The sequence below is a fragment of the Ascaphus truei genome, chromosome 5 (genome assembly GCF_040206685.1).
Source record: "Ascaphus truei isolate aAscTru1 chromosome 5, aAscTru1.hap1, whole genome shotgun sequence".
Taxonomy (NCBI): Eukaryota; Metazoa; Chordata; class Amphibia; order Anura; family Ascaphidae; genus Ascaphus; species Ascaphus truei.
In genome coordinates, this window is record NC_134487.1 from 243,312,504 (window position 1) to 243,339,725 (window position 27,222).

The 27,222-nt window shown below is 40.7% G+C and overlaps 1 protein-coding gene across 1 annotated transcript in view; it reads left to right on the plus strand.

Moving 5' to 3' along the window:
• SLIT3 (slit guidance ligand 3) overlaps positions 1–27,222 on the plus strand; it is a 765,483-nt gene that overhangs the window by 631,730 nt on the left and 106,531 nt on the right. Inside the window, exons 15-19 of the mRNA XM_075601882.1 lie at positions 8,361–8,511; positions 11,303–11,377; positions 13,054–13,197; positions 17,331–17,474; positions 26,885–27,048. Of these exons, the coding sequence (XP_075457997.1) occupies positions 8,361–8,511; positions 11,303–11,377; positions 13,054–13,197; positions 17,331–17,474; positions 26,885–27,048 (678 nt within the window). The remainder of the gene's footprint in view (positions 1–8,360; positions 8,512–11,302; positions 11,378–13,053; positions 13,198–17,330; positions 17,475–26,884; positions 27,049–27,222) is intronic.

Here is a 27,222-nt window from a genome sequence, read left to right on the forward strand (position 1 = left end):
GAAATACCTGCCTGCTGCAGTCATAGTTGCTAAATTGTGCAACATTTAAACATCAGTGCTAAGCCTCTCCTGAAAAACAACAGCTGGAGATCAGGAGTGTATAGTGCAGTGTATCAATTTCTGTAATTTTTATTTTATTTTTTAAACTGCCTGTCTATTTTTTTTCTTTATCCTTTCCCTCCCTCCTCTCTCCCCCTCCCCTTCTCCCCCTCTATACCAACCTCCCATACCCTCCGTTCTCTTCTCTCTTTCCTTTCCTCTTCTGTCTACTCTAAGCTTTGAACAAGGAACCCAAAATTGGTAAAAAGACATATGAAACCGAGGGCTCAGGTGACAAATAAACACGCACATAATTTCAAACCACTAAATGTACTTAGAATCTAAATACAGAGAAGGAAAATGTTGATTATCAGTTTGTTATGTGAATTCTACTAACTGTAATTTGTCTCAACCCGTCGGTGAGGAACGAAATGTCAAAATTTGTACATCCTTGTAAACACAATAAAAAAGATTGAAACAAACAAAAAAATATTTGAAAAACAATAAATCTAAGATATAGTAACCTTCCCTAGTTTACAACCTGCGTCAAAGGTTACTAATCTGATACTAAGGGGCATATGTATCAAGGCAAAAGGGATGCAATGCTGGGGCAAAAATCTACACATTATTGTATGTATCAAAGGGTGAAAAAACACAATTGAAATCAGTAAGTATTGTTTATTTTTATATATCTGGAGCAATGTAACAGAATCATACCCTATTTGTCTTGGCGTGTATGGCCCTAAGTTTCTTACATTTGAAAGTACAGTAGATGCAAATAGAAAACAATTGTTATGTGTTAAAGCACTTTGACTTATAGGCACATTTTTAATATACTGTGATGCCATCTTCTCCTTGCTAAAGGAGATGTAATATCCACTCATTCAAATGTTCCATAGCTATGTTTATAGTTAAATATAAAATTTTGGCTTACAATTCTGGAAATGTGCCTTTGAATCCCTTAAGGGTACTTGATGTTTAGCTAAGGTTGGCTACTACTAACTTAGATTAGTTTAACTTGGCTATTTCCATCTTATATAGTGACAACCTAAATAGAAATCTAGGGGGGGGGGAACACGTCCACATTTCTAAACAACAGATATGACAGAAACATATTTATATAGAAAATAGTAACACTAGGTAAACATACTTACACCTTGTCCATTAACACTTTCTATATGTGGTTGATGGCTTTATACCATGTGGTAAAATACATTCTAATGACAGATGAAACCATCTTTTTTTGACCAATAACATTTGTTTACATTATAATCTCAAACTATTTGGATTTTCCATTGAAAGTATAAGGTAGGAGGCATATTTCTGTCAGATAAGTTTCATGAGAACATTTTATGATTTATTAATGTTTTACTGACTTATGCCTAGATAGATTATTTTGAAAAGTGTGGTCAGAAAGCTGAGTGCCAAAATGACCTCAACTCTCCACAGGCATATTGAAGCTAAGGTTTTAGTTTATTTTTTTGTAAGGAACCAGCTATAATAAAGCATATTGAAGCCATTGTGGTAAATTCAGGTCTAGTTAAATTAGCACTGTTCTACTTCATGCTCCTGGCAGTGACAGATTTGTGTTTCAAGTACAATCGACTTCTAAAATCTCTGAGTGAGTTAGAATTACTTGTGGTACTTCAGATCATTGCACCTTTATGGGACTTCCACAAATGAGCATGAAATAAGTAGCTGTTGAGAAGGGATGGATGTGTAACCTCTTATCTGTGGCATATGTAACATCTCACAGTGTCCTCAATATATCAATTTATCTATTACTTAACACATTTCTTCTTCTATTGGGTTCATTTCAGGTGAAACTTTCTTTAGGTTCTACCTCTTAGAATTCTACACATTTAGCATTAAAAAGTAAATTTGATTGTAGTCTTTAAATCTTTAAAAGTGTTCCTATTGTTCGGTACCATTTCATTTTATTTGCTGGAGGTCCGGAGGCTGCAGGTGCTACTGGACCTCTGGCATTTGTAGAGCGATCACATGACAGCACCCACCGTCTGGCTGATGAAAACTGAGGTGGAGAGGGCTCCACTTCTGTTTCGATCGGGTCAACCTGGCTGATCATCCTCTGAAAAACAAACAAAAATACCACTTGTGATTCCAGTCGCATGTCTCAGACAGGCCTGCAACTCTGCCTTTCGCCATTATCTCTTGGCATGCAATGCTTCCGCTGTGCCCCTTGGCACTTAACTGTTGTAGCCGCCTCCTTGCTGCCGCCCCCTCCTCCTTCTGAACTGCAGCGTCAAATGACGCTGCGGACATCACCAACGTGACATCGCACGGAGTCACATTACGCAACGTCATTTGACACTGTGTGACGTCAAGTTGGTGACGTCCGTGGCGTCATTTGACCCTTTGGTTCAGAATAAAAAGGAGGGCAGCAGGTAAGGAGCTGGCTGCAACTACTAAATGATTTCCCATCTGGTCTGATAGGCCCAAGAGCATGGCAAAAGTATATGGGGGCGGACATGTTTTCCGTCCCCAAATTTTCTCGTCCTGGGCCTAATGGGAAATCTGCCACTGCTTCCACTGCAGCCAGCGATTTTGGGTAATGAATTCTGGGTAATACTTGTCCTGGAAAATAAGTATTTTTGCCATGTCATATCTGGTATGTTTTTTTTCATCATGGTTCAAGCATGTTTTTATGAGAATAAATAAGAAAGACGTCTACATTTAATTAATACTTAAATTGTAAGCAAAGAAGGGTGGGTAGCCGTGGTGGTCCTTTCTTCCATGTATTAACAATTAAAAAGGTATTACCTTTCAATATACATAGTTTTTCATTTGTTGGCTGTGGATTTCACAATGTCATTGCAGACCTGACTCAAATTAAGTAAATTTACAGAGATATTATTAAACTGGGAGCTATAGAATCACACATTTTCAGTAATAACAAAGGAGGAAGATGTAGTAGGGGGTATGATAACTTTTTTTGGACCAACATGTAGATGACATATTTATCAGTTTCAAATAGCTCACCTTGCCCATTCAGGGAATGCATTTGTATTTTTTTTTATTCCAATACTCACATTTAGGATATGAACAGATAATAATAATAATAACAACATTATTTCATATGGCACTTTTCTCCCAATGGGACTCAAAGTGCTTAACAATTACAATATAGTGCACTGTAAGCAGACACAGCCCTTCCCCAGATAGGTTTACAATATATGTATTTGGTACCTGAGACACAGGTAGATAAAGTGACTTGCCCAAGATCACAGGGAGCTGACATGGGGATTTGAACTATGTTCTGATTCAAACTCAGTGTCGTCGTTTACAGAGTCAGTGTCTTTACTCACTGAGCCACTCCTCCCAAGCATTATTATTTCTATATTATTTTTTATAATATTATAATTACTATTAATTCAACTCAGTGCCATTGTTTTTCAGCCCTCAGGGCTTATTCTAGTAGCTAGTGTTTACCCCAGTATCTTTTCCCCTTTTTATTTGTATTGTTGTGTCCAATAAACACTTCAGCAATTAAGAAGCTTCCCCTTGCTTAGTATATGGAATTGAGTTGAGCTGCCCGACCCTACTCACTTGCCACAGTGAGCCTGGGACAGAACACCACTCCTTCAGTGTCTGCGTGGTCAAAATGGATGTCTCCCCAGAGCTCAGGGCAGTTTGAGATTACCATAATAACATTAGACGCTAGAGTTTAAGAAAACAATTATTTTTTGATACTTTTTTTAAATAAAAAGCTGGACATGCTCAGGGGGCAAGATAGCATTATATGAATTAAATTCATAAATTCACTGCATCTGCCAAAACATGTAAATGCACAAACTTCTCCTGTAGAGTAATTATCTACTTCCCAGAGGCTTATTTAACAAAAATGGTAATTCTTCTATTTGGTATCATAATGCACGCTTTTGGAATGGCTTAAGGGCTTCTTTAAATTGTGTTTCCCACTCAGAAAATTAAAGTTCTATTATGTCTAACTTTAAACATGTATGCAGTCCTTGATTCTATTTATCCCAAATGTCTCTGCCACATCATGCCAGGAAATGGTATTCACAATGCAAATATTTTAAAATACATCAATCAATATTAGTATTGAACTTTGTCACTTAGATTGTAAGCTCTTCAGGACAGGGATGCCTTTTCCTAATGTTACTTTTATATCTGAAGCACTTATTCCTATTATGTGTTATATTGTTACGTCACATGTATTACTGCAGTGAAGCGCTATGTACATGGATGGCGCTATATAAATAAAGATATACATACTGTACATACTTTCTTTATGTATATAAACAATCAATGTATTTCTTGCTGAAGCAATAACATGAAGTTGATGCAAAGTAACCTCAATATATTGACATTCATGACTCTTTTCATATTATTTTTAGCCAGCATACCAAGTCTGGTTTTGTGAAACATTCATCACAATGTGTGTGGTTTCTAATAACCTACCCCATAACATGCAAATATAAACCTTTTTCCCCTTGTTTTCTTGCAATCTTTATTTCTTGCTTTGTTTTCTACCATGTAAGTTTTTTAGCTCCTCACATACTGTAAACAATTATAATACCGAATCTTCCAACCTCAGAACATTATTGAATTCCAAATAGTTTCAAAGTAGGTTTACAAACAGCCAGAAACATATTTAGCTTTTTCATTATTTATTTATAAAATGTTTTACCTGGAAGTAATACCTTGAGAGTTACCTCTCGTTTTCAAGTATGTCCTGGGCATAGAGTGATGATGACAAATACATCGTTACAAATACATAGTTACATTAAGTGAACAGAGTTATACATTATACTGTATGCATAACATTGCATGCACAGTTAAAGATAATTAAGTAATAATCCCAGAAGAACAGGGCATTACTGGCCAATAATGCCCTGGCTGGAAGAGTTCGCCGAGGGACTTTAACCCAGCCAGGGCATTATTGGCCAGTAATGCCCTGTTCTGAGGGGATTATTACTATTATAGGCTAAATGTAGGCTTATTTCATAAATAAAAGACACTTTTGTATAGTTATATAGATACACTTACACTGCAGCTATCTATATTCACACACTGCCGCCCCCTCTGTGTACACATGCACACACACACACACACACACACACACACACACACACACACACACACACACACACACACACACACACACACACTGGAGCTCTACACATACAAACACACACACTGCAGCTCTGCACGCACACACGCACGCACGCACGCACGCACGCACATACACACACACACACACACACTGCAGCTCTGTACACACACACACACACACACACACACACACACACACACACACACACACACACACACACACACACACACACACACACACACACACACACAGCTCAACACACAACACAGCAACTCTACACACAACACAGCACCTCTACACACAACACAGCAGCTCTACACACAAAACAGCAGCTCTACACACACACAAACAGCTGCTACACAGAATCTCTGCTGCTACACACACATACAACACAACAGCACACCACACACACAAACACTGCTACACCTATAAACACTACTGCTGCTGCTGCTACTGCTGACACACACACACAAACACACACACACACACACACACACACACACACACACACACACACACACACACACACACACACACACACACACACACACACTAGACAGACAGAAACTGCAGCCACAAACAAACTGCAGACAGCCACATACTTTGCAGTCGCACACACTCGCACCCTCCCCAATTCAACTAAGTATGTCAGCTGTGTTCATGGAGGGAGGGGGAGGAGTCACCGCCTTCTGCTTCTTCCTGGCCAATCCCCTGCCCTGTCTCAGAGCTGTTCCTTCCTCCTGACCAATCCCCTGCCCTGTCTCAGAGCTGTTCTGAAAGCTGATTGGCTGGAAATAAACACATTGGAAATAAACACATTGCAAGCTGCAAAAATTCCGGGCATTACTGATTCGTTAAAATTCCGGGCATTATCCAATCAGAGAGCAGGGATTTCAATAATGCCCCGAATTTTACAGCTTTAGCCTATAATATATATTATAGGCGTATGTGACAGTTACAGACCAGATTAAAATGTGAGACAGCTTTAGTTTTCCTATCCTACATCCAGTAGTTAAAGTGACGTCAGCGCGTTACCATTTGACCCCGCGGCTACATTTCACTCCGCGTGGTCATGACGATGCATCGCCAGAAGCCACCGGAGAGTAGGTAAGGGGCCGTTACGCGCACTCCCCCAGCAGTTTATTTAAATGTTGTGGGAAAGAGCGCAGGGGCCTCTGTAAGTGGCCCCCAGTTTGCGCACCCCTGCCCTAGCCTACCTGTGGTTCCCATAATTGTGACGTTCGAAGCTCTCGCGCCCTGCGGCGAATAGGAAGCCATGACGTCATCCCTTGCCCGTGTGACTGGGAGCTTTAAACAGCCCCGAGATACCAGCACCCCCTAGAGATAAGTCTCTTGGACAGCGCTTTGATTGCTCCATTAAGACCTTTGCTACTGTATTTAATAAATATATATATATTTATCATGCAGAAGACACTACTTTGTTGACCACTGTCTACATTTATTTGCAGTAGAGTGTAGGCATTCACACCAAATTGGTTTTATTGTCTTTAAATCGCTAGTAAATAACAGGAGACCTGATTTAATCTCTACTATTCTTTCGCTCAGCATGTCCGTATACTAGAATTTCTTGTTTCAAATATCCTTTATTTTTAAGTTGCCTTAGTTATGTATTATACACTCTGAATATAGTGTGGTTCAGCATTAGAATTCCACATTAAAGAACGGAAATAAATATACTGTACAGTATTCTCACTTTGATATTAGAAGGGGTGGCATTTTTGACACATTTGGTCCTTAACTTTTTTTTATATCTTGCATGATAGAATTGTGACCAACCTGTACTTAACACAATGTCAACCCTGTCTTTCATGCTGAAGGGAAAATTACATTAGGTACTCCCCTGGCCTGAAAAGTTACTATAGCTGTGATTATCACATATTACGGTTGGACGAGAGCAGGACCTGGAGAGATGATATACTCAATGACACAAATCCTTAGGGAGAATTGCATGCATTTATTTCCCTAAGGGCCACATTCTTATTTCATCTTGTGCCAAAAATATAAATATATCTTTAGCTCCTGCTACTGAAGTGTGTGTGTGTGTGTGTGTGTGTGTGTGTGTGTGTGTGTGTGTGTGTGTGTGCAATTTATCAATTACAACATTTAGGGGTTTAAAGCTAAAGAAATGTTTGCTATTATGCATACTGTAGCAATCAACACTGTTAAAAATGTACTGCCTGTGGCTGTATCAAATGTAAAAGGTTTGTTAAGCAACTTTATTACATTTGGATAGAAATGGCTCTATGAAGTATAATTTAATATAAATAATAGGTTTTATTTCATATAGCACTTTTCTGCCAATGGGACTCAAAGTGCTTCACAATTACAATATACAGCAGTGTACGGTAAGCAGCATTGTACAGTACATAGGATTTGTACAGATACACTCCCTGTCTAGATGAGTTACAATCTATGTTGTTGGTGCTCGATGCACAAGAAGATAAAGTGACTTGCCCAAGGTTACAAGGAGCTGCCACCAGAATTTGAACCAGGCACCCCAGCGTCATACTCAGGGCCATTGCTCTCAGTGTCTTTACAAACTGAGCCACTGCTAGTATCAAAATTGTCGTGATAACTAGAACCCTCTCAATGTGGAACAAAAATGTTACCTTAAGAATATTGTGAAGCCAGAGAATGCAATAAAACATTTGTTATATAGTTACCAAACTGATTTTTTTTAACAATGTAAAAATTAGTAATCCACCTACAGTAGCAGTTGACCACAGTGACTGTTTTTCCCCCTCTGTTACTGTTTTAGAAGCTACAGTAATATACAAAGGCACAACCTAGAGCAATTTGGGCCAACCTCTTTCATAATGAATGATCTGCGCTTTCGCTATAAGCACCGATGAGTTTGTTTCCCTCACATGACATCAGCAACATGAAACCTAACACAAACTAAAATCCTCTGATGGTAACCTTAGATCTCAGAGTCCAAGGATGTGTTAGTAATATTGTAGAAGCCTTTGAACTTGATCTAGCTGGCCAAACGAAATAGTTTGTTTTCACCAGTCAGGTTGGCCTGAGACTTTTCCATATTTTCATTATCAAGATTTCTAGTACACATTTTTATCATTCCACCTGTCATCCAATACTTGTCTAGCTAATCAAACTCTATTGTTGCATTGCCTGATATATTTCATAACTGTTTTCAAGGTCTATTTCAACAGTTTGATTTAAAACAATTGAATCGTTCCCACAGGCTCAGAAGATTACAGAAGCAAGTTCAGTGGGGATTGCTTTATGGATCTTGTTTGCCCAGAAAAGTGTCGCTGTGAAGGAACGATTGTTGACTGTTCCAATCAAAAACTCACACGAATACCCAATTATCTACCAGAATACACCACAGATCTGTAAGTTGCATGCAGTGATCATAACACGTTACAGACTAACATTTATCTCTACTTTCGTCAAAATGCTATTTCTCTAATTTGTTGAAAGACGGAATAAGGTTTAAACTTGCAGCTCCACTCATCGATCCTATTAAGTTTAGAGATAGGCTACCAAGTTTCATACAGTATGTACTTATTACTTATAGGGTATATATATATATATATATATATATATATATATATACATATGGTGTTGTTTTTTTGCCCCTTAATGGTACAAATTTTGCTTATATATATATTATATTATATATATAAGCAAAATTATTTAATAAAATAATTATAAATAAATAAAATATTTAATAAAATATAAATAAAAAAATTATTTAATAAAATTATATTATATATATAAGCATAATATTATATTATATATATATATAAGCAAAATTTGTACCATTAAGGGGCAAAAAAACAACACCATATGTATAGAAGGAAAAATACTATAGAAAGCAATAGATTTTTTTCTTTGTTACATTTGGAGCATGTTTGAGTTGCACAACGTTTGCCTTGATATGTACCCAACAATTCATGTTAAATTATACATACTTTATTTTACTTTCTAAGTTGTAGTGTAGACAGACAGGGCCAGTGTCAAGCTATTTCACCTTTCTTCCCCTTTCGTAATAGGGCATTCTTCGAGAAAAAGGCCCAGTTAGGAAGGAAAATGCAAGAGAAACAGGGGTAATATACTGTAGAAAACAATTTATAAAAATTCTACGTCTCCTTATAATATGAGAGTCAACCTAAAGTGTTTGTAACTGTGCATACCAGTATTGACATGCACACTGTTTTTGTAGAGTTTATAATGTTGTGGAATTGAGTATTCAGTGCACAGTATAAGTTTCAGTACAATAGTTCATTGCCTTGGTAATCCATTGTTATGCATTATCAGTCCTGTTTTTCTTAAACTGCTAATTCAATAGTATGTTGTTGATTTATAATTATAGTAGGTATAGTTGGTGTCTTTGACATTGAAATAATTATGGGATTATTTTGTACATTGATTAGTTAATGATCTAAATAATATCCCTGAAATCAATTTTTTTTTCCTGTGCCAAGTTTTCCAATCATGTTTTAATTTGTTCTGATAAGTACATGACTTACTCATGCCTCAAGCTGGACCTCTCTCCCATTCCCAATAAACACACCATAAAACTTCTTGGTAGAAATTAACGGCCACAGTCTAATTTATTACAACGGATAAATATATACTATAGTTATTCCCAACTAGTGACCCTGCCAGATTGCTCTGTCCACATTTATCAGAGCTCGAGGGACACCCAGATCATGCTGACCTAGCCATTCAGTACCTTAGTCTGAATGGCATAGAACCCCCATCGGAAGGTCACTACCAAACCAACCGAGCCTAGTCTGGAATGGTACAGCCTTCCACAAATTCCATCCGGAAGGTCACCACCATTCTGGTTGCCCTAACCTGAAATGGTACCGCCTTCCCAACTAAAATACTCTCGAGGTCTGCGATCTCCCTACAGGAGCCAATACTAACTAAGCACCCCCCCCCCTACTCTCCCACCAATACATACCCCAAGCTGCGACAAAATAACGAGCAGAAACCCAATTTTTCTTTCCAACGCCGACATCCCTCATTCCTAAAAATAGGGTAGGTGGGACTTCGGTTCAAAGTAGATCCTAGAAGAAAGAGGAAGCTCGGATCCCACCCCTCTGCTCTAAGTACCCCTTACTTAAACCTTTCCCCTGGTCTGACATCATGGGTCTTTAGGCGAGGGGAGCCACTGCCTTAAATCATGCCGCCCTTTCCTTACAAATCCAGTGCTTTCTGGAATGCTAAATTCAATTGCAATTCAAAACCTCAAACTCAGCTCTTTCTATGACAGCCAAACAACTGCTACATTGCCTTGTTGTGGATTTTACCAGTTCCATACGTAGTGCACATTGAATTCCTGAAATGTATTTTATCATCTGCTGTTTTATTTTCTGCATTTTAAAACCTTATACTGTAAGTGAAGAAAATAAAACATCTGAGCTATAAATATACACAGGCATTATCTTACCTTTCTGGTTTGGTAGGAAGTCTGTCATACCTTATCTTCAAACGTATTTAAAAATAATAATAATATTAAATTTAAATTGTAGTCCTTTTACAACCATTTCACTTTTAGATGGTCTTGCATTGAGGACCCATCCAACAATAAATTGATCAAGGGCCATATTTACTAAGCAATCTAATGCCATACACTACATTCTGGCAATGGAAGACACCAAACAGCCCATTCAAGTCAATGGGCTCTAAGGTGTCTTCCAGTACTGGAAGGTGTCTTACGATAGAACACTGCTTTGTAAATATGGACCTAAATATAAATGAAATCATAAATGATAAATGACCCATAACCATTGTGGACCTAAGAATGAATCTGTTCACCAAAAATGGTAACTAGTGTAAGTTCCTGAACCTACAGAGATGTCCATTTTAGAGACTCTCATTACATTTTCTTTGAATAACACTTTGGCCTTATTCTGTAAGGTGTGATAAGCGCAGATGACGGGCTATCGCATGAAAGCCCCATTGACTTGAACGGGGCTTTTCCTGCAATAGCACATCATGTACGCTTATCACATTTTACAGAATAAGGGCCTTAGTGTGTTGTATAGTCCCAATATCTGCCGTAATCCACATACAACTCATTGAGAAAGGCAGGTTACGTAAAAAAAGAAAAACAGGACTTCATGTACATTTTGCTTGTAACTTAAGGACTTTTCTGTTTCTATTTAATAGACGTTTGAATGACAATGAAATCTCAGTTCTAGAAACGACTGGAATATTCAAGAAGCTGCCAAATCTGCGGAAAATGTAAGTGTCGATTCACTAGTTCATTTACTCACTAGTGTTTAATGCAATGTAGTGGTCCATGTGCAAGTCCCTCACACTTGATAAAAAAAAAAATGAATACATTCTAAGAAACAATTTTATTTACATTTTCAGAAACATTCCAATGGTTGTTAATATTTTTTTATTTCTGAAAGTCTTTTTATTGTGGCATTTAAGTGTTTGAGAAAGTGGTAACGTGACTGAGCAATTTGAAGATGGCAGTCAATTAAGATCTTCAATTAAACTACTGGCAGTGTTTGGTTGTACACTTAAACATTATATATTTTCAGGAAGATGTTGTCACATCGAAAGGTGCTCTGGGGCCATATGTAAGAGTATTGAAAGGGCATTTAGATCCCTGTTCTTTTTTTTTTTTCTGCTCCAAATGGAAAAAAACAATTAAACAACGGTTTGCATTTGACATAGACTGTTGCAAATTCTTTGCAGAAGTTAAAAAAACAGACAAACTTTGCACTTTTGTTTTGTGAAAATGTCATATCACATTTCAAAGATTCAAAAAAAAAAAAAAATAATATTTGGGCCAAGCGCTAAAAGTCAATGAGCAGGTCACATGCCCATAAATTCAGGTCATATGACCTGAAATATATGGGCATTTTCTCTAAAATGTGGTGAAAAGTGGCAAAATTGGAAGTCCTTTTCACTTTTAGCAAATACGCCAAATTTAAGGAGCAATTTAAGGAGAAATTTGAAGACACTTGCAAGGATTTCCTCTTCTTGGAGGTCTTCACATTACCTCAGACTTCACGCAGGAAACTATCCTCTCAGTGTGCAAACGGAACAGGAAAACTCCTTTTCCATTTCCTGCAAAATGACCTCCCCCATGGCCATGTGACTACTATTGAAAACAGCTATGTAACCGCACTGCTGTAGGGTCATTGTACTCAGGTACCACAACAACGTAGGCACTTAAGGGGTTAATCTTAATGCAGCAATCTGTAATGGTTTTTTTTAAACACATATATATTGGAAAAATATTCTCTCCTAGAACTGAACCGCAGAACTCCAAGATACAGGATCCCTCAATTCCTCAGATATTTAATTTTAAAATTGCCTATCAAGAATTATTGTCCAGGAGAAACAATATGGCCACTCGAGTCAGACTCACTCTGCCAGACAATAAAAAGCAGTGACATCATTGTGAGATGATCTAGCATTTTAAGACTGGGCAATCCCACAGCCATCTTTGTTTTTTCTTGCAAGTATTGGCAAATGTGACACAATTAAATATCTCGGCAATCGGTTCCAAGATATCAAGCTCCAGGGGGCCCCTTGGTCATGTAGGGTTAAAAAAAATTGATTGGGGTGAGGGAGTGTGCTGCTTTAAATTGCTTTTCTTATACGGCCTCTGTGAATCAAGTCAGTTAGGCTTCTCGATCACTGTCACTCTTGTAGATTAGTGAATTTAACATGATTCTCACTTCAGCAAATGTAAACAAAAGCTAAAGGAACACCAGTTTTTTTTATATGGAAGAATTGTCTGTGAACAGAAATGGTGCCAGATACAAACTGTTAGGACCCCAGGCTACAACATGGCATTTTATTATTATTTTTATTTTTGTTAGTACTGCTGCTTTATAGAATATTTTATACTAATCCAAGACACATCTGACATTCCTATTTTTGTTTTTCTTGCCTAGAAATCTAAGTAATAACAAGATTAAAGATATCCGCGAGGGGGCCTTTGACGGAGCTGTAGGGGTGCAAGAGCTAATGCTGACAGGGAATCAGCTGGAATCTGCACAAGGGCGAATGTTTAAAGGCATGGTTGGCCTCAAGACACTGTGAGTATATCGTGTGTAGCTGTTGAAAGAGTGTGTATGTGTCTCCATTGGATATTGTTAGCTTTGTTCCAAACATCCTTTATACAACAAATAACAGGAGTATAATATAACCTTGAGTGCAGCATACCTTTTTAGAGAAGATTGAGAAACTGCAACAGGCTTGGGAACCCTGCTTTATTTTTTTTCAACAGTATATATATATATATATATATATATATATATATATATATGCAAATATATATTTCCTGTGGAGGGTTTTTGTCACTTTTTTTACTCACCATAACTTAACTCAGTATTATGTTTTATATATATATATATATATATATATATGTGTGTGTGTGTGTGTGTGTTCAATACCAAGGTGTCACGGACGTAAGTGTAATATAGGTTCGAATTGGAGTCCAGTGCACTTGGATACTTGCTCAAAAAGCGATTTATTAAGTGACCGATGTTTTGGACCCCGTTGGGACCTTTATCACAGCGGATGCTATAGCGGCGTTCCCATGAATTTACCCAGCAGCGGAGCATTTAAGTCGAGCTACATCTGTGTGTATACACACACACACAATTTTCTTACGCACCATAACTGTATTATATTGGAAATACATAAATATCCTCTTCGCTGCCAAAAAAGCATTTGTATGCCTCCCCGGCAGTGACGGTGTTAAGTATGGATTTGCCTCTCTGACAGCGAAGGAGCAGCAATTAGCTTTAATATACATTACATTGTTGTATTCCAAAACTAGACAGAGGAAATGGCAAAATTAGAAGTGAAACAATCTGGTTATTGCTTGGTATTTAACTTGTGTTGACAAGACTGCAAGAGCTTGTCTTTTATTATCATTAAAAATGGGACACGTGGCTCTCAACTTTTTTCTTTGTAATAATAATCTTAGTCATCACTTTCTCTTCGAATAGGATGAAAGATGGGAAAAATGTAGTTTAAACATTCTTCTGTCTCCTTCTGCATTTTAATATTACCTACCTTTGAAATAGTGTAGGACAGTTAACAGCGTGTCATTCCACTTAAGTGCTGTCATGCTTGTTGACACTAACATACGATACAGTCCCACTTATTTTCTCAATAATTGTTTTTTTTTGTATACTTAATTTTCATGTTTTCCAACCGATTATTCTACCTCATTGCAAATTACTTTGTAGCTTTATTGCATAGAAGTAATATTATTGTAGGGACATTACCATGATTGTGAATTTTTCGATGTACTGTTCTATATTTGGGGCAACATTCATTCAGTCAGTTAGATTTTAGCCCCTAAGTTCCACCTAATACAATTAGGAGCAGGTTTTTTAGTTGTAAATTTGTTAAATGATGAAACATACGCTTAAGATTCTAGTGATGGTGTAATACATGACTGAGTATGATATATATATATATATATATATATATATATATATATATATATATATTAATATATACACCCCCCCCCCCCCCCCCCCACACACACACACACAAAAAGGATATAAGCGCATAAAGGGAGAAAGAAAAAAACAACAATGTGCTTCTTACTGTGAGTTGAATAAAATCAAGTGTACTAATAATACAAACTTGCCATGGGAGACCAGGACACTTACAACTGGGAACGCAGACACCAGTCAAGGGAAGAGGTTAAAGACAACAAGTTTATTTCGACTGAAGTCGACAAACACAGCACTATACATAGTGGGGCACAAAATCCACCAAAACAGGGAATATGGAGGGAATCCTAACTCAACTAGGTTCCAGGCGCTGCTTCCGAGGCTTACCTGGGCAGCTTCCACTCTCCATGTGTTTTCGGTACTGTAGCAATCCAATGATGCTATTTGAACTATAACAAGTTCAAATTGCCCGCTCGCCTCACTTTGGTGTCTCCGGAAAAATCCTTGGAAGACACCTACTACGCTAGAACCAGAATAGTATGTTGTACTCATGTCGGCAGCCCTTTACATAGGCTCTGTGTCTCCATAGAAAGGAATGGTAGACAGAGTGCAAACCAATCAGCGTGCGGATGCTGCAAAAGAACAATCACAGAGCCAAGGCTCGCTAATGATTGGCCAATCCAGGACGTGAAGGTGACCGTGCCTCCCAGCCAGCCCACAGAGGTCGGCTTTCAGAGGAGTGGGAAATTCAAACTGGCCAATAGGAATCATGCCTATGGTACTCATACCCAGCAACTTTCCCTCAGCCAGCCTGATATCTCCAGCAGAGATATCTGCCTCAGAGTTTGGGCTGAACAAAGGCTCAGCTTGGAGAGGCATTGTTCCCCAGACCTGAGTCAGCACCCCACCCCACTCCGAACAATGGCTGGAGCACTTCACCACCCACACCCTGGATAGCAGGACCTTATATCTTTGTGTGCAGGCTGGCTAAGTGAATCACCAGTCCTGCACACCTAGGCGAGGTCCCCACTGGCTACTGCAGCGCCCACTGTGGTGGACGCTGCAGGGACAAGAGCCGCCCCACAATGGGGCCGGGCCCGCTGCGAGGGGTGACTGCCGTGCTGCACCCAGAAACTCCTGCTCTCAAGAAAATTGAGATCAGGAGTCGCGATAGAGTGCTAGGCCACACCCCTCGGAAGTTCAGCCAATGAGGGTGAACCTGCCGGGTGACGTCACAGCCGCGCCCCCGTCACTCTCCCGTCACGACCCCCCGTCTTTCCCCCTGCAGCTCTCTCCAGACCGGGGAATTAGGCTGTACGCGCCGCCAGCCTCGCAGCGTGTGTGCAGCGTGTGTGCAGCGTGTGTGCAGCGCAGACAGCGGGGCCACAGCCAAAGACAGCAGATGTTTGTCTTAATATACACAATAACATACACAAACCAAATTGCGTTGGGCCCAGGGATACTGGGTTAGCACCTGGGTATCCCTTAAGACAGGTATGGGCAATAGCCGGGCTTAACCTTTATTAATATGTGCCGCATTGCACCTACTGTCCCAACACTCACATAGGTAAATCACTCTTATAGATGTATCAGGGTGGAGGATATACGAAATGTAGTCTTTGTGGATAAAAAATGAGGTAGGAGTATCTCCTAAAATAAGGATCATAACATATCGTGATACTAGTATAAAAAGGTATATTGTGCAGTTCAAAATCCCACTTACAGAATTTCTACAAACATATTGCGTGTGCTGAGAACCTCCCAGCACGGTCTGTATCTGCGACTCCCGCTGTAGTCAGCTCGCTGGTCGGATTCAACTAGGAAAACCGAGACGGAGTTAACTCCCTGGACTGCCTGATTTCACTTTTCACTAAGTGCACACAGAACTGCCTAGCCACCCGCAGCTAATGCTCCCCATGGACACTCTCTCAATGGACATTCTCCACTGATGTCACCCACAGAGATGAGACGAAGACCAAACAGTGCCGGTCACAGAGGAGGGCTCTCCACACGCCATCTCGGCGTTCCCAGTTGGATCCGACCAGCGATCTGATTACAGCAGGAGTCGCGGATACATACCATGCTGGGCGGTTCTCAGCCCACACAATATGTTTGCAGAAATTCTGTAAGGATTTTAACAGCACAATATACCTTTTCACGCTATGTTATGCTCCTTATTTTAGGAGTTACTCCTACCTCATCTTTATCCACAAAGACTACATTTCGTATATCCTCCACCCTGATTAGAGTAATTTACTTGTGTGTATTATCAGTGCACTTAATGTTATTCAACTCACAGTAAGAACATCTGCATCTGTTTTTTTCTTTATCCTTTTTTTACGCTTAGGTCCTTTTTGGAACATTTCCACAGCAGGGCTCCCTTGTGGGGCCCTTGGACGTCCAGCAGCATTGAGATAGGCAAAGTTTTATATTGCATTATTATATTCAAGTGATTGTGCTGTGTGCGCTGTTGTTATTTTCTTAAGATTAATCATTTCCACGCACAGTTACAAACGTTTTATAGTCATGGTGAAGCCATATATACTTTGTACAGCGCTTTTGAAACCTTACGGGTTCCTTCATCACATTTATTCGATCACTGGAGTAGTTAATATACTTTTTGGGAATACTGTATATTTTAGTTCGGAAGGATTTTAATAAAAGGGAATGTGTCTTGATGCTAAAATGTCTGTCTTAGAAGGTGACTTAATGCCATGGGTATGTAATCTTACCTATTGTTTGTTCCTGCTTTTTAGGATGCTGAGGAGTAATTTGATGAGTTGCATCAGTAATGATACATTTACAGGACTGAGTTCAGTGAGATTACTATCTCTATATGACAATCGCATTACAACCATTACCCCTGGAGCCTTTAACACGTTGGTCTCTTTGTCCACCATGTAAGTACTAATGTATTCTTACTGTTTCAAAATGAATGTAGCTTTCTCTAGATGGTAAACTCTCATGGCGAGCTGGGCCCTAACTACCTTTTGTATCTGTGCTTGTTTGTCCTTATTTGGTATGCCATTCTGTTTGTCATTTATATCATTACTGCCAATCGAAGCACTATCGCATGGAAAATCCCATTGACTTCAGTAGCAGTTTCCATACAATAGTGTCCCCACGGCCGCCATCAGGTGGTGAGGCCCTGGCCAACTGTCCTGGTGTGAATAGGGGGTTTAGCTAATCCCAGAGGTTGGACCCAATGGAAGTGTCCCTATCTGAACTATTGCAGTTTAAAGCATAACCCCATAGACCAGAATCCCCTGCAGGCATGATCATGTAATTCACCTGAGCCCCTCTGATCAAAATCAAGCTCCTTCCTGAAATGTCTATTCTTTAATTTTGTATGTTAGACGTCGTGGTTTAGTGTGATGTTATGTTAAATAGCTTGCCAAATGTCCTGTCTGCAATCATATGAGGCTGTTTAATCGATTGCTATGTGACTGTTTAGGAGTGTAAGTCTGCAGATGGCATGGGGGAAGCATTACTAGGGGGTTAGCAATACATTTCAAGTGGGCCCATTTCAAAATTTATAAGGGACTGATAGAGTTATACAGGAATTAGACAAAAGGTGGACAACAGTCTGTACTGTTTCTTCCAGGAACTCTATCTGCAGACTCATATTTCTGGACAGCTTTGGATGAACTTACTATTCTACACTCATGTTCTACACCTATATCCCTGCTCCATTTAAGCCTCATCTGTCCTCCCCCACCCATTACCTACGGTACTGCATCCTCCCCAAAACTTCTCCTCGTCCACTCATACATTCCTCCCATGACTACTTCATCCATGTAAGCTCTCAAAGCCTTCTGCAAACAGCAGCAGAACAAGACTTATGCAAAGTCTATAGGGTGCTGCCTATAGACCTCATTTGCTTGGGATGGATGGACCAAGGCTAGGGCACCCAGCTATCACGTAATATATGTATCCAGGACTATTGCATGTTTTAATTGATCACTCATCTCCTTTTATCTATTGTGCCTGTTTTAGGAGAACTGTTTGTCCTGTGGCCCTAGGACTTGGGGTTGCAAGAGGTCCTGCTGCCAGTGTGTGGTATGGGGACTTCGATGACCAACCTGACTGCATGCCTCCCTCTTCTCAGCTCCCAGTATGCTGTGGGCGAAGGGGTTGGAGGCATGCTGCTGGGAAGAAGGTATTTGGGCCAAGGGCGAGGGGTACCTCTTTCAGATGATTGAGACCATCCATTCCCCTCGCTGGTACCAAAGGCAGAGGATGTCAGGAACTGAGGCACAGCAGCCTGGGGTCCTGAATGCAATCCCCCTCCAGCTGAGAAATGGAATCCAGATAACAGCTGTTATCAAACTAGAGGAGCCCGCTCTGGATATCATGCTTATAAATGCTAGGTCAGTCGTCCACTGTTCCCCGCTGGTGCGTGAGACGATTGTGGACACATCTAGCATTTATCACAGAGACCTGGCTAAATGTTGGGATTGACATTCTTTTGGGTGAACTAGTCCCTGATGGGTACGCTGTATTGTATGTTCCTAGGGAGGGTGAGGAGACGGGGAGAAGAGTAGCCGTGATATTTCAGTCTAATCTTATCTGCAATTCCCACTCTGGGGCTGGGATCAAGTCTTTTGAGTATATGACCGTTCGCTGTGCCATACATGACAATCAAGCTTTGCGTTTACCCTGGTGTATAGGCTGCCTGGACACAGGGGTGATTTTGTGTCTCAGTTGTCGGATGCGGTCACTCCCATATTACTGGAGTTCCCTTGCTCTGTTATGCTTAGGAACCTCAACATGTAGGTTGATGACCCAGACAATGCTGAGGCTAGGGATCTTTTGGATACTATGGGATTTATGGGATTTAGTTAGTTTGTGCATGGCCAACACATGAACACGGTCATACACTCAACTTGATCTTCACGCTGGAGGTATCAGTTGGGGAGGTGAAGTTTTCCTCCTCCCTATGGACAGATAATAGAGTCATCAAGGCCCAGTTTGGAGGCACCTTACCACCCCTTAAACAGAGTGGTGGGCCGGTCAGCTTTGCTATGGCATAGGATGCTAGTTGAGCCCATTAGGTTTAGGGCTGCACTTGGGGCCCATCTGCCCTCATTTGCGCTGGACGACATCTCTCTGCATCGAGAAGTGCAACTTGGCTCTCCGTGCAGCCATGGAACGAAGTGACTCCTCTTCAGAGAATGCCTGCTCGCAGATCCTCAAGTGCGATGTGGTATTCTTGCGACCTCGAGGACCTGGGACCTGTGGCTGCCTCTCCAAAGGAAAGTGCTCTGGTGGTTTAGAACACGCCAGGGTGCTGTCTGGACAGCCTTGAAGGTATGTCAATGGTGGTATAAGCGTGCGATCTTCAGGGTGAAGAAGGCTTACTGTACATGGCCCAGAGGATTGACTTTGCGAGGGATCGTCCAGCGGAACTCTTCAGGATGGTGAGCAGCCTAGTTTATCCAGACTGCTCTTCTATCGTGGTTTGTCCAACTGAGGAGCGATGTGGTGAATTTAATTGATTCTTTGATGATAAGATCGCACACATCCATGTCGCTATTCGTCCCCTGATGGACCCATGGTCTTCCTTACCACACAAGCAATGCTTGTCTTGGAAGAGTTAAGCACTATCTCCAGCCCGGATCTCCTCTCAATCACGGCTGGGATGAACTGGACCACTTGTGACCTGGATCCCTGTCCATCATGACTCCCTAAAGAGACCATTGATGCTGTAGCTCCCTGGTTGGTGGAGATCATTAATAGACCCCTCGCTGTGGGGGAGGTGCCTATGGCCTTTAAAAAGGCACTGGTCAACTCCCTGTTGAAGAAAGTGGGTCTTGATGTTGATGTTCTCGACAACTATTGTCCAATCTCATACCCCTTCCATGGTAGGGATGGTGTTGGAGTGGTGTTGGAGTGGGTAGCTGCTTTGGAGCTTGCATCCACTCCTGTCATCTATGAATCTGGAGTCACTTGTCCATGCCTTTGTGACTACTCGGTTGGACTACGAGAATTCCCTATATGCAAGACTATCGGTATGCCTGACACAGAGGGTCCAGCAGAACGTTGCAGCTCAGCTACTGAGACGTGTTGCTCGCATTGAGCATATCACTCCCATCTACGTGATCTGCATTGGCTTCCAGGTTCGGTTAAAGTTGGCAGCAATGGCCTTTAAAACCTTGCAAGGTCAAGGGTCGTCTTGTGTGCAGCTTCAGAGGTCTGGAACTCAGGTGTATATCTACTTTAGCATTGTTTTGGGCACGGTGTAAGACAGGCCTGCACAACTCGTAAAGCGAGAAGGGCCGAACTGCTCCAAGGAAAAAAAAAATTGGGCCGCACGGGTAAAATCATCATCATCATCATCATCATCATCATCATCATCATCATCATCATCATCATCATCATCATCATCATCATCATCATCTCTCCTCAGGCACCTCTCATCATCATCATCCTCATATCTCCTCAGGCACCTCTCATCATCATCATCCTCATATCTCCTCAGGCACCTCTCATCATCATCATCCTCATATCTCCCCCAGAACCCCTCACTATCAACCTTTGCGATACTCCCCATCTATTTCTCATACCCCCATCTCTCCTCCTCACCCACACACATAATACTCCCTCTCCACATCAAACACACAATACCCCCCTGCACACCACACACATCCCACCCCCCCTGCACCTCACATCACTCTCCCCCCTTGCACCTCACATCACTCTCCCTCTTTGCACCTCACATCACTCTCCCCCCTGCACCTCACATCATTCTCCCCCCTTTCACCTCCAATCACCCCCCGTGCACCTGCAATCACCCCCCACACCACCAATGACCCCCCTGCACCTCCAATGACCCCCCCTTCACTTCCAATGACCCCCCCTTCACCTCCAATGACCCCCCTTTCACCTCCAATGACCCTCCCCTTCACCTCCAATGACCCTCCCCTTCAACTCCAATGACCCTCCCTTTCACCTCCAATGACCCTCCACTTCACCTCCAATGACCCTCCCCTTCACCTCCAATGACCCCCCTTCACCTCCAATGACCCCCCTGCACCTCCAATCACCCCCGTGCACCTCACATCACCCCTCCTGCACATCACCCCTCCTGCACATCACCCCTCCTGCACATCACCTCCCCTGCACCTCACCCCCCCTGCACCTCTCCCCCCCTGCATCTCACCCCCTGCACCTCACCTCAATGCACCTCACCTCACCCCCCTGCACCTCACCTCAATGCACCTCACCTCACCCCCCTGCACCTCACCCCCTGCACCTCACCCCCCTGCACCTCATCTCAATGCACCTCACCTCACCCCCCTGCACCTCAGTCCCCTGCACCTCACCCCCCCTGCACCTCACCACCCTGCACCTCACCCCCCTGCACCTCACCTCAATGCACCTCACCTCAATGCACCTCACCCCCCTGCACCTCACCTCAATGCACCTCACCCCTCTGCACCTCACCTAAATGCACCTCACCTCACCCCCCTGCACCTCACATCACCCCCCTGCATATATCCACGTTGGGAGCAGAGGGGGGGGGGGAGCAGCCGCAGAAGAGCTCAGCTGGCTGTGACTTCCCCCTCTGTCCCATGTTGCCAGCGGGGGGGGGGGAAGGGTTCGGGGAGGGGGGAGCGGGCCCTGCGCATGCGCGCCAGGACCGCGGGGAATCGCCGCCATTTTTTTATTTATTTATTTATTAAACTGGCGCCCGGCCGGACTCATCGCGGGCCGCACAGAGAGGCGGGCCGTATGTTGTGCAGGCCTGGTGTAAGAGATACCTCTTCCTTCTGGCTTTTCCTGTCTAACAAAACAATTGTATATCATTTAAATGTGTTTAACTGTATAGTATTGCAATGTCCCCTTAAGTGGAGGCATGTTTTTACTAAAAAAAATAGATGATGATGACGATGACGATGATGATGATGATGATGTAAAGTGAACTTTCAAGTGTTTTTTTTGTGATTTTTTGTTCCATTGTGTATTCAAATCAATAAATCGGTTATCATTCAGAACATTATTTCAATGATGAGTTCTGCATGTGTATCTAAATGATTGGTAGATACCATTGACCTCACAGTCTTGGCAACTGTCTCATCACATTCTGTTTCCATGGAAACTGCCTTCGGTGGCGTGAAAAAAGTAGTTAAGGTCACAAGTCTTCTATTGTAATGAGATAAAGTGCTGAAAAGGAAAATAGCCAAAAGAGCGAAAACACAACCACATGAATGTCGAGAGTTTCAGTTACAAAACAATATTAATAACTGCATTTTTTTAAATTTCAGGAGCTGAGTATTTAATTGCACAGCTACGTTATTAAATAAAATGCTTCTTTTACAGTACCCATTGGCAAAGAAGAATTGTAATTTTCATACACCAGCCATACAGTACCTTTGAAAACAGTGTAAACTTCATCTGCATCAAGCAGACTACATTGATGCAGTCTATCCTGCTTTTAACACAGGGAACTCCTTATTCTCCCTTTGGCAGAGCGTTATACAGTAGTGAGCTGAGAATTGGTGGTTTAATTGATGCAGAATTTTTTTTTTAGGAAAGGAAACATGTTAACTGATTATATCATCAGCATGTACTGTATGTGCTAAAGGGCTGTCATAGGTTGCAGGTCAAAAAAACATCTGGTCAGTGTAATCACATTTTTAAAAAGGTTCAATCACCTTAAAGCAGCAGTTACGTATTTGCATCCTGTTAAAAATGAATGTTTCCCATTTTCTTCGGGTCAGCTGAATATTAGCTACTTAAGTTTGTCTGTTTGATTCATGATGGCTTCATAATTAACACGCAAACAATGGATAAAACATCAATTAACCTCTGGTTTTGAGGACTGACAAACAGTCTTATGTTTTGGTGATATCAGATACGGATTGTAAAATCCTTCTGCAGTTTTTGTTTATAATGGAAAGTTTAAAAAAAATTTTTTTTTTTTTTTTATATTTGCCTGGTTTATTTATAAAAGGTGTCTGTCACCTACTTTTCAGATCATATATACAAATACTGTGAGATAATTATACAGTATATAGTATCTGTATATTTAAACCCCTCTATAACAGTGAAAATCCTAAAATCATTTTAAAATAATAGAAGTCACAAAATGCAGTTGACATACAGCAAGTTAGGACAGTGTGAGAGGAGTGGGGGGGGGGGGAGAGAGAGAGTACTAGTATAGTACCTATTGACTTACATACCTCCCAATACACTCCTCTATAAAACCTGTGAACACACCTGAGATTCCCAATACCAATATTTACCTAATCAAATGACCTCATTTGCATATTTCAATTAGTTTGTTTCCCAGGTATCTCATCCGAGTTCACAAGTTTCTCTCCACATCTCTCTCTACTTCAACTTATCCATTTTGGCCCAAACTTTTTCGAGCAAACCGTATGAGAAGCGAATTTGTACAATGTGTTCAGCATATCTCCTCCTTATCCCCAGCTACTACACATTGTGCCCATTTTTGTACCTTCCTGCGCTGCAAGACATCTTTCAGCAAGTTCACTTAAACGGGTCTACTCATGGGCCACCAACAGGTCATGTTTTAAGGATATCCCTGCTGCAACAGGTGACTCAGTCATTGACCACTGATTGTGCTGTGCTGAAAAAGGGATATCCTTAAAACTTGATCTGTAGGTGGCCCTTGAGGACTGGAGTTGGCTACCCCTGCTATAAAGTGTCGTTTTTTTTTTAGTACAGCCCAGCTTCAAAAGTGATCCAAAATGTATATGAAAGATTTACCAGATGTATCAATAAAAAAACATAATATCTGGAAAGTGTCATTAAAAAAGATAAGTCTAAAAAACACAGCCATAAGAACATGCGTTTAATTTTGCTCTTTCAGTCACCTCTACAGAATTTTTTATTTATTAGAGTTTACTTGTTATCATAGTGCACTGCATAGTTGAAAAATACTAAGTTTGCATAATAAAAATAATAATAATAATGGTTTGCACCGAGACCACAACAAAGGGTTAGGTAGAGATCATGTTTAATTACATAATGTTTTTAGAATTGCATTCTTGCAGAGCCACTTCCTATTTTATATAGGGGTTAAGTTACCTTAACGTCCTATTTATTGATTGTCGACTAAGTGGTACAATGTGAGGATAAACTAAGGTCATTGTGCCAATTAGGCCTTGTTTCTAATGTCAAAGGTGTAGTCTGTAGGAGCAGATCTTATAAGTTACTATGGGTAGATTTAAGGTACTGTATGAAATACTGTAGTTAAGTGATGAATTCTTTGAATGAATACCTTTTTAATATAGAACACACTGATCAACATTTTTACATTACATTCCTGGCAATATTGGCATAATTTTACATAATGTTTGATATTTCATTTTATTGGATTTTCATACATGATGTGGCTGACAGGGAAGTGACTTGATTAAATAATCAATACTATACAATGAAACAGCTGCCAATAGTTCAGTATGAATTAACACCTTAAGTTCAGGAGAAACCTGCCATCCATAGTGTTATGACTCCTATAGCAGGAGACGTTACAGGGGAACATTACAAAGCAACTCACATGAAACCTATAAAAAATTGTGATTTATTAAAGTACCAATATTTTGTTCCAACCAACCTAAAGAGGAAGATCCTCAGTTTTGATTAAAATATTGATACTGTGTAAATCAGATTTCATTTCAATTTCCACATGAGTGCTGGGGTGCCTATGCGTTGATACTTTTAACTATATTTGCTGTGGACCCGGGGCATAGATTTGTTACTTAGTTCAATCTTTTGGCCCAAACGTGTTAAGCTTGCAACCATATCAAAGTAGACCCTCTCAGCAGGTTCCTACACTAACAATGTTATACTATGTGAATAGTAGATAGTGCCAGACAGCTCAATAACACATGTATAATACTGCACTGCAGTTGTTTTTTATGACGTCATTAAATGGTGCTCGGAGATACTGTAAGCCGTATCGACATACACATCCCTGATAGTCCAAATAGTGGAATATCATAGGAATCTCCAGCACTAAACAAGGGAAATCAATAATAGTTCACAACTGCAAACATGTTCCCATACTATAGAACACCATGTATGATTGTCCAAAACACAAGAATGCATAGAAAAGGGAGCCTCTGGAAGGATTGGTGTTCCACAGGGGAGCAACATTTCAAAGCCTGTTCTCGCAATCAATAACTCAAAATTGTGGTACTCCCCTTATTCTCATAGCTCCATGACTGCCTCTCAGTGGAACTCCATCATGTGTTGCTGTAGTGTGGAAAAAAAACAGAAGTGCCCTCCTGGGGGAAGAAATCTGCTTTTACATGTGTGTGATTGCAATGTAGTTTTTTAGATCTTTGTCACTATATTTTTGTTACAGCACTTCTGGTTTTTTTAACCAGTTTTAACTGCACGGTAGCACACACATAGTGCTTCTAAATGTTAATGTTAACCCCGTCTGCACTGCATACATGTCATGCATCTCATGCTATTGATTATATCATTGTTTTCTCCTATGCAGTGGAGGAAATACAAAGACACAGTATAAAATTGGTAGTGTAGGTTCCTGCTGAAAGGGTCTACCTTGACATATTTGCAGACTTAACATGTTTTGGACAAAGGATTGAACTAAATGACCTATACTTATGAGAAGAAAACATATATAGAAATTAACGTAATAATTTGTCATATTGGATGTGCATTAAAGCAGCAATACGGATTTCACTTAAAAAAATAAAAAATATATATATTTTGTTACAGGATACAAGCAAGGGGCCTGGTGATCTGAACTGTTGTTAATTTCAGCTTTGGGACACCCTGCTTCCGGAGATACTTACCTACATAGGGGGTGCCGGTATCTCTGCAGTCAGAGAAACTGTGTGCCTAACATAATGGTGGTGTTTATACGTGCCGCGTCACGCGGGCTAATAGGAAGCTGTGACATCATCCGTGCAGCTTCTTATTGACCGGGATATTTAAACTGAAGAAACACTGACACCCCCTACAGAGGCAAGTATCTCTGAAAGCAGGGGGTCCCTGGAGCTGAAATTAACATAGTTCAGCTCTGTAGACCCCCTGCTTCAATCCTGTAATTAAAAAATAATGGAAACCCGTACTGCTGCTTTAAGGCTTTGTTTACTGCTGTATATTTGAGGTCATTTTCCCAGTAGCATGCCAGTTGGCACAATTAAATGTATAAATAGATAATATTGTGGGTCTGGGTTTTGAACTTGCGAAGAAGGTAGATTTCTAATGATAGATTTGTTATGGTACTGTATGTGCCATTTTTTCATTCATAGAAAACATTAATGTTGCACTGCGTGAATGACACGATTTTCTTCCTCCCTTACAGTAACTTGCTGTCTAATCCATTTAATTGCAACTGTCACCTTGCCTGGCTTGGAAAGTGGCTACGAAAGAAGAGGGTTGTAAGTGGAAACCCACGTTGTCAAAAACCTTATTTCTTAAAGGAGATTCCAATTCAAGACGTGGCTATACAAGATTTCACCTGTGATGGTAAGATAATATTTAGCAAAAAAAAATTGGTATTAATGAGCAAATGTATTGAAGAATGCATTGCTATAAACCTCTTTTATACTTATAGTTAAATGGCTTAAATTGGAAAATTACTTAAATTCCCACGGGCTTGTAGAAAACCACGTAATGTGGGAGATTTAAGCAACTTTTTGT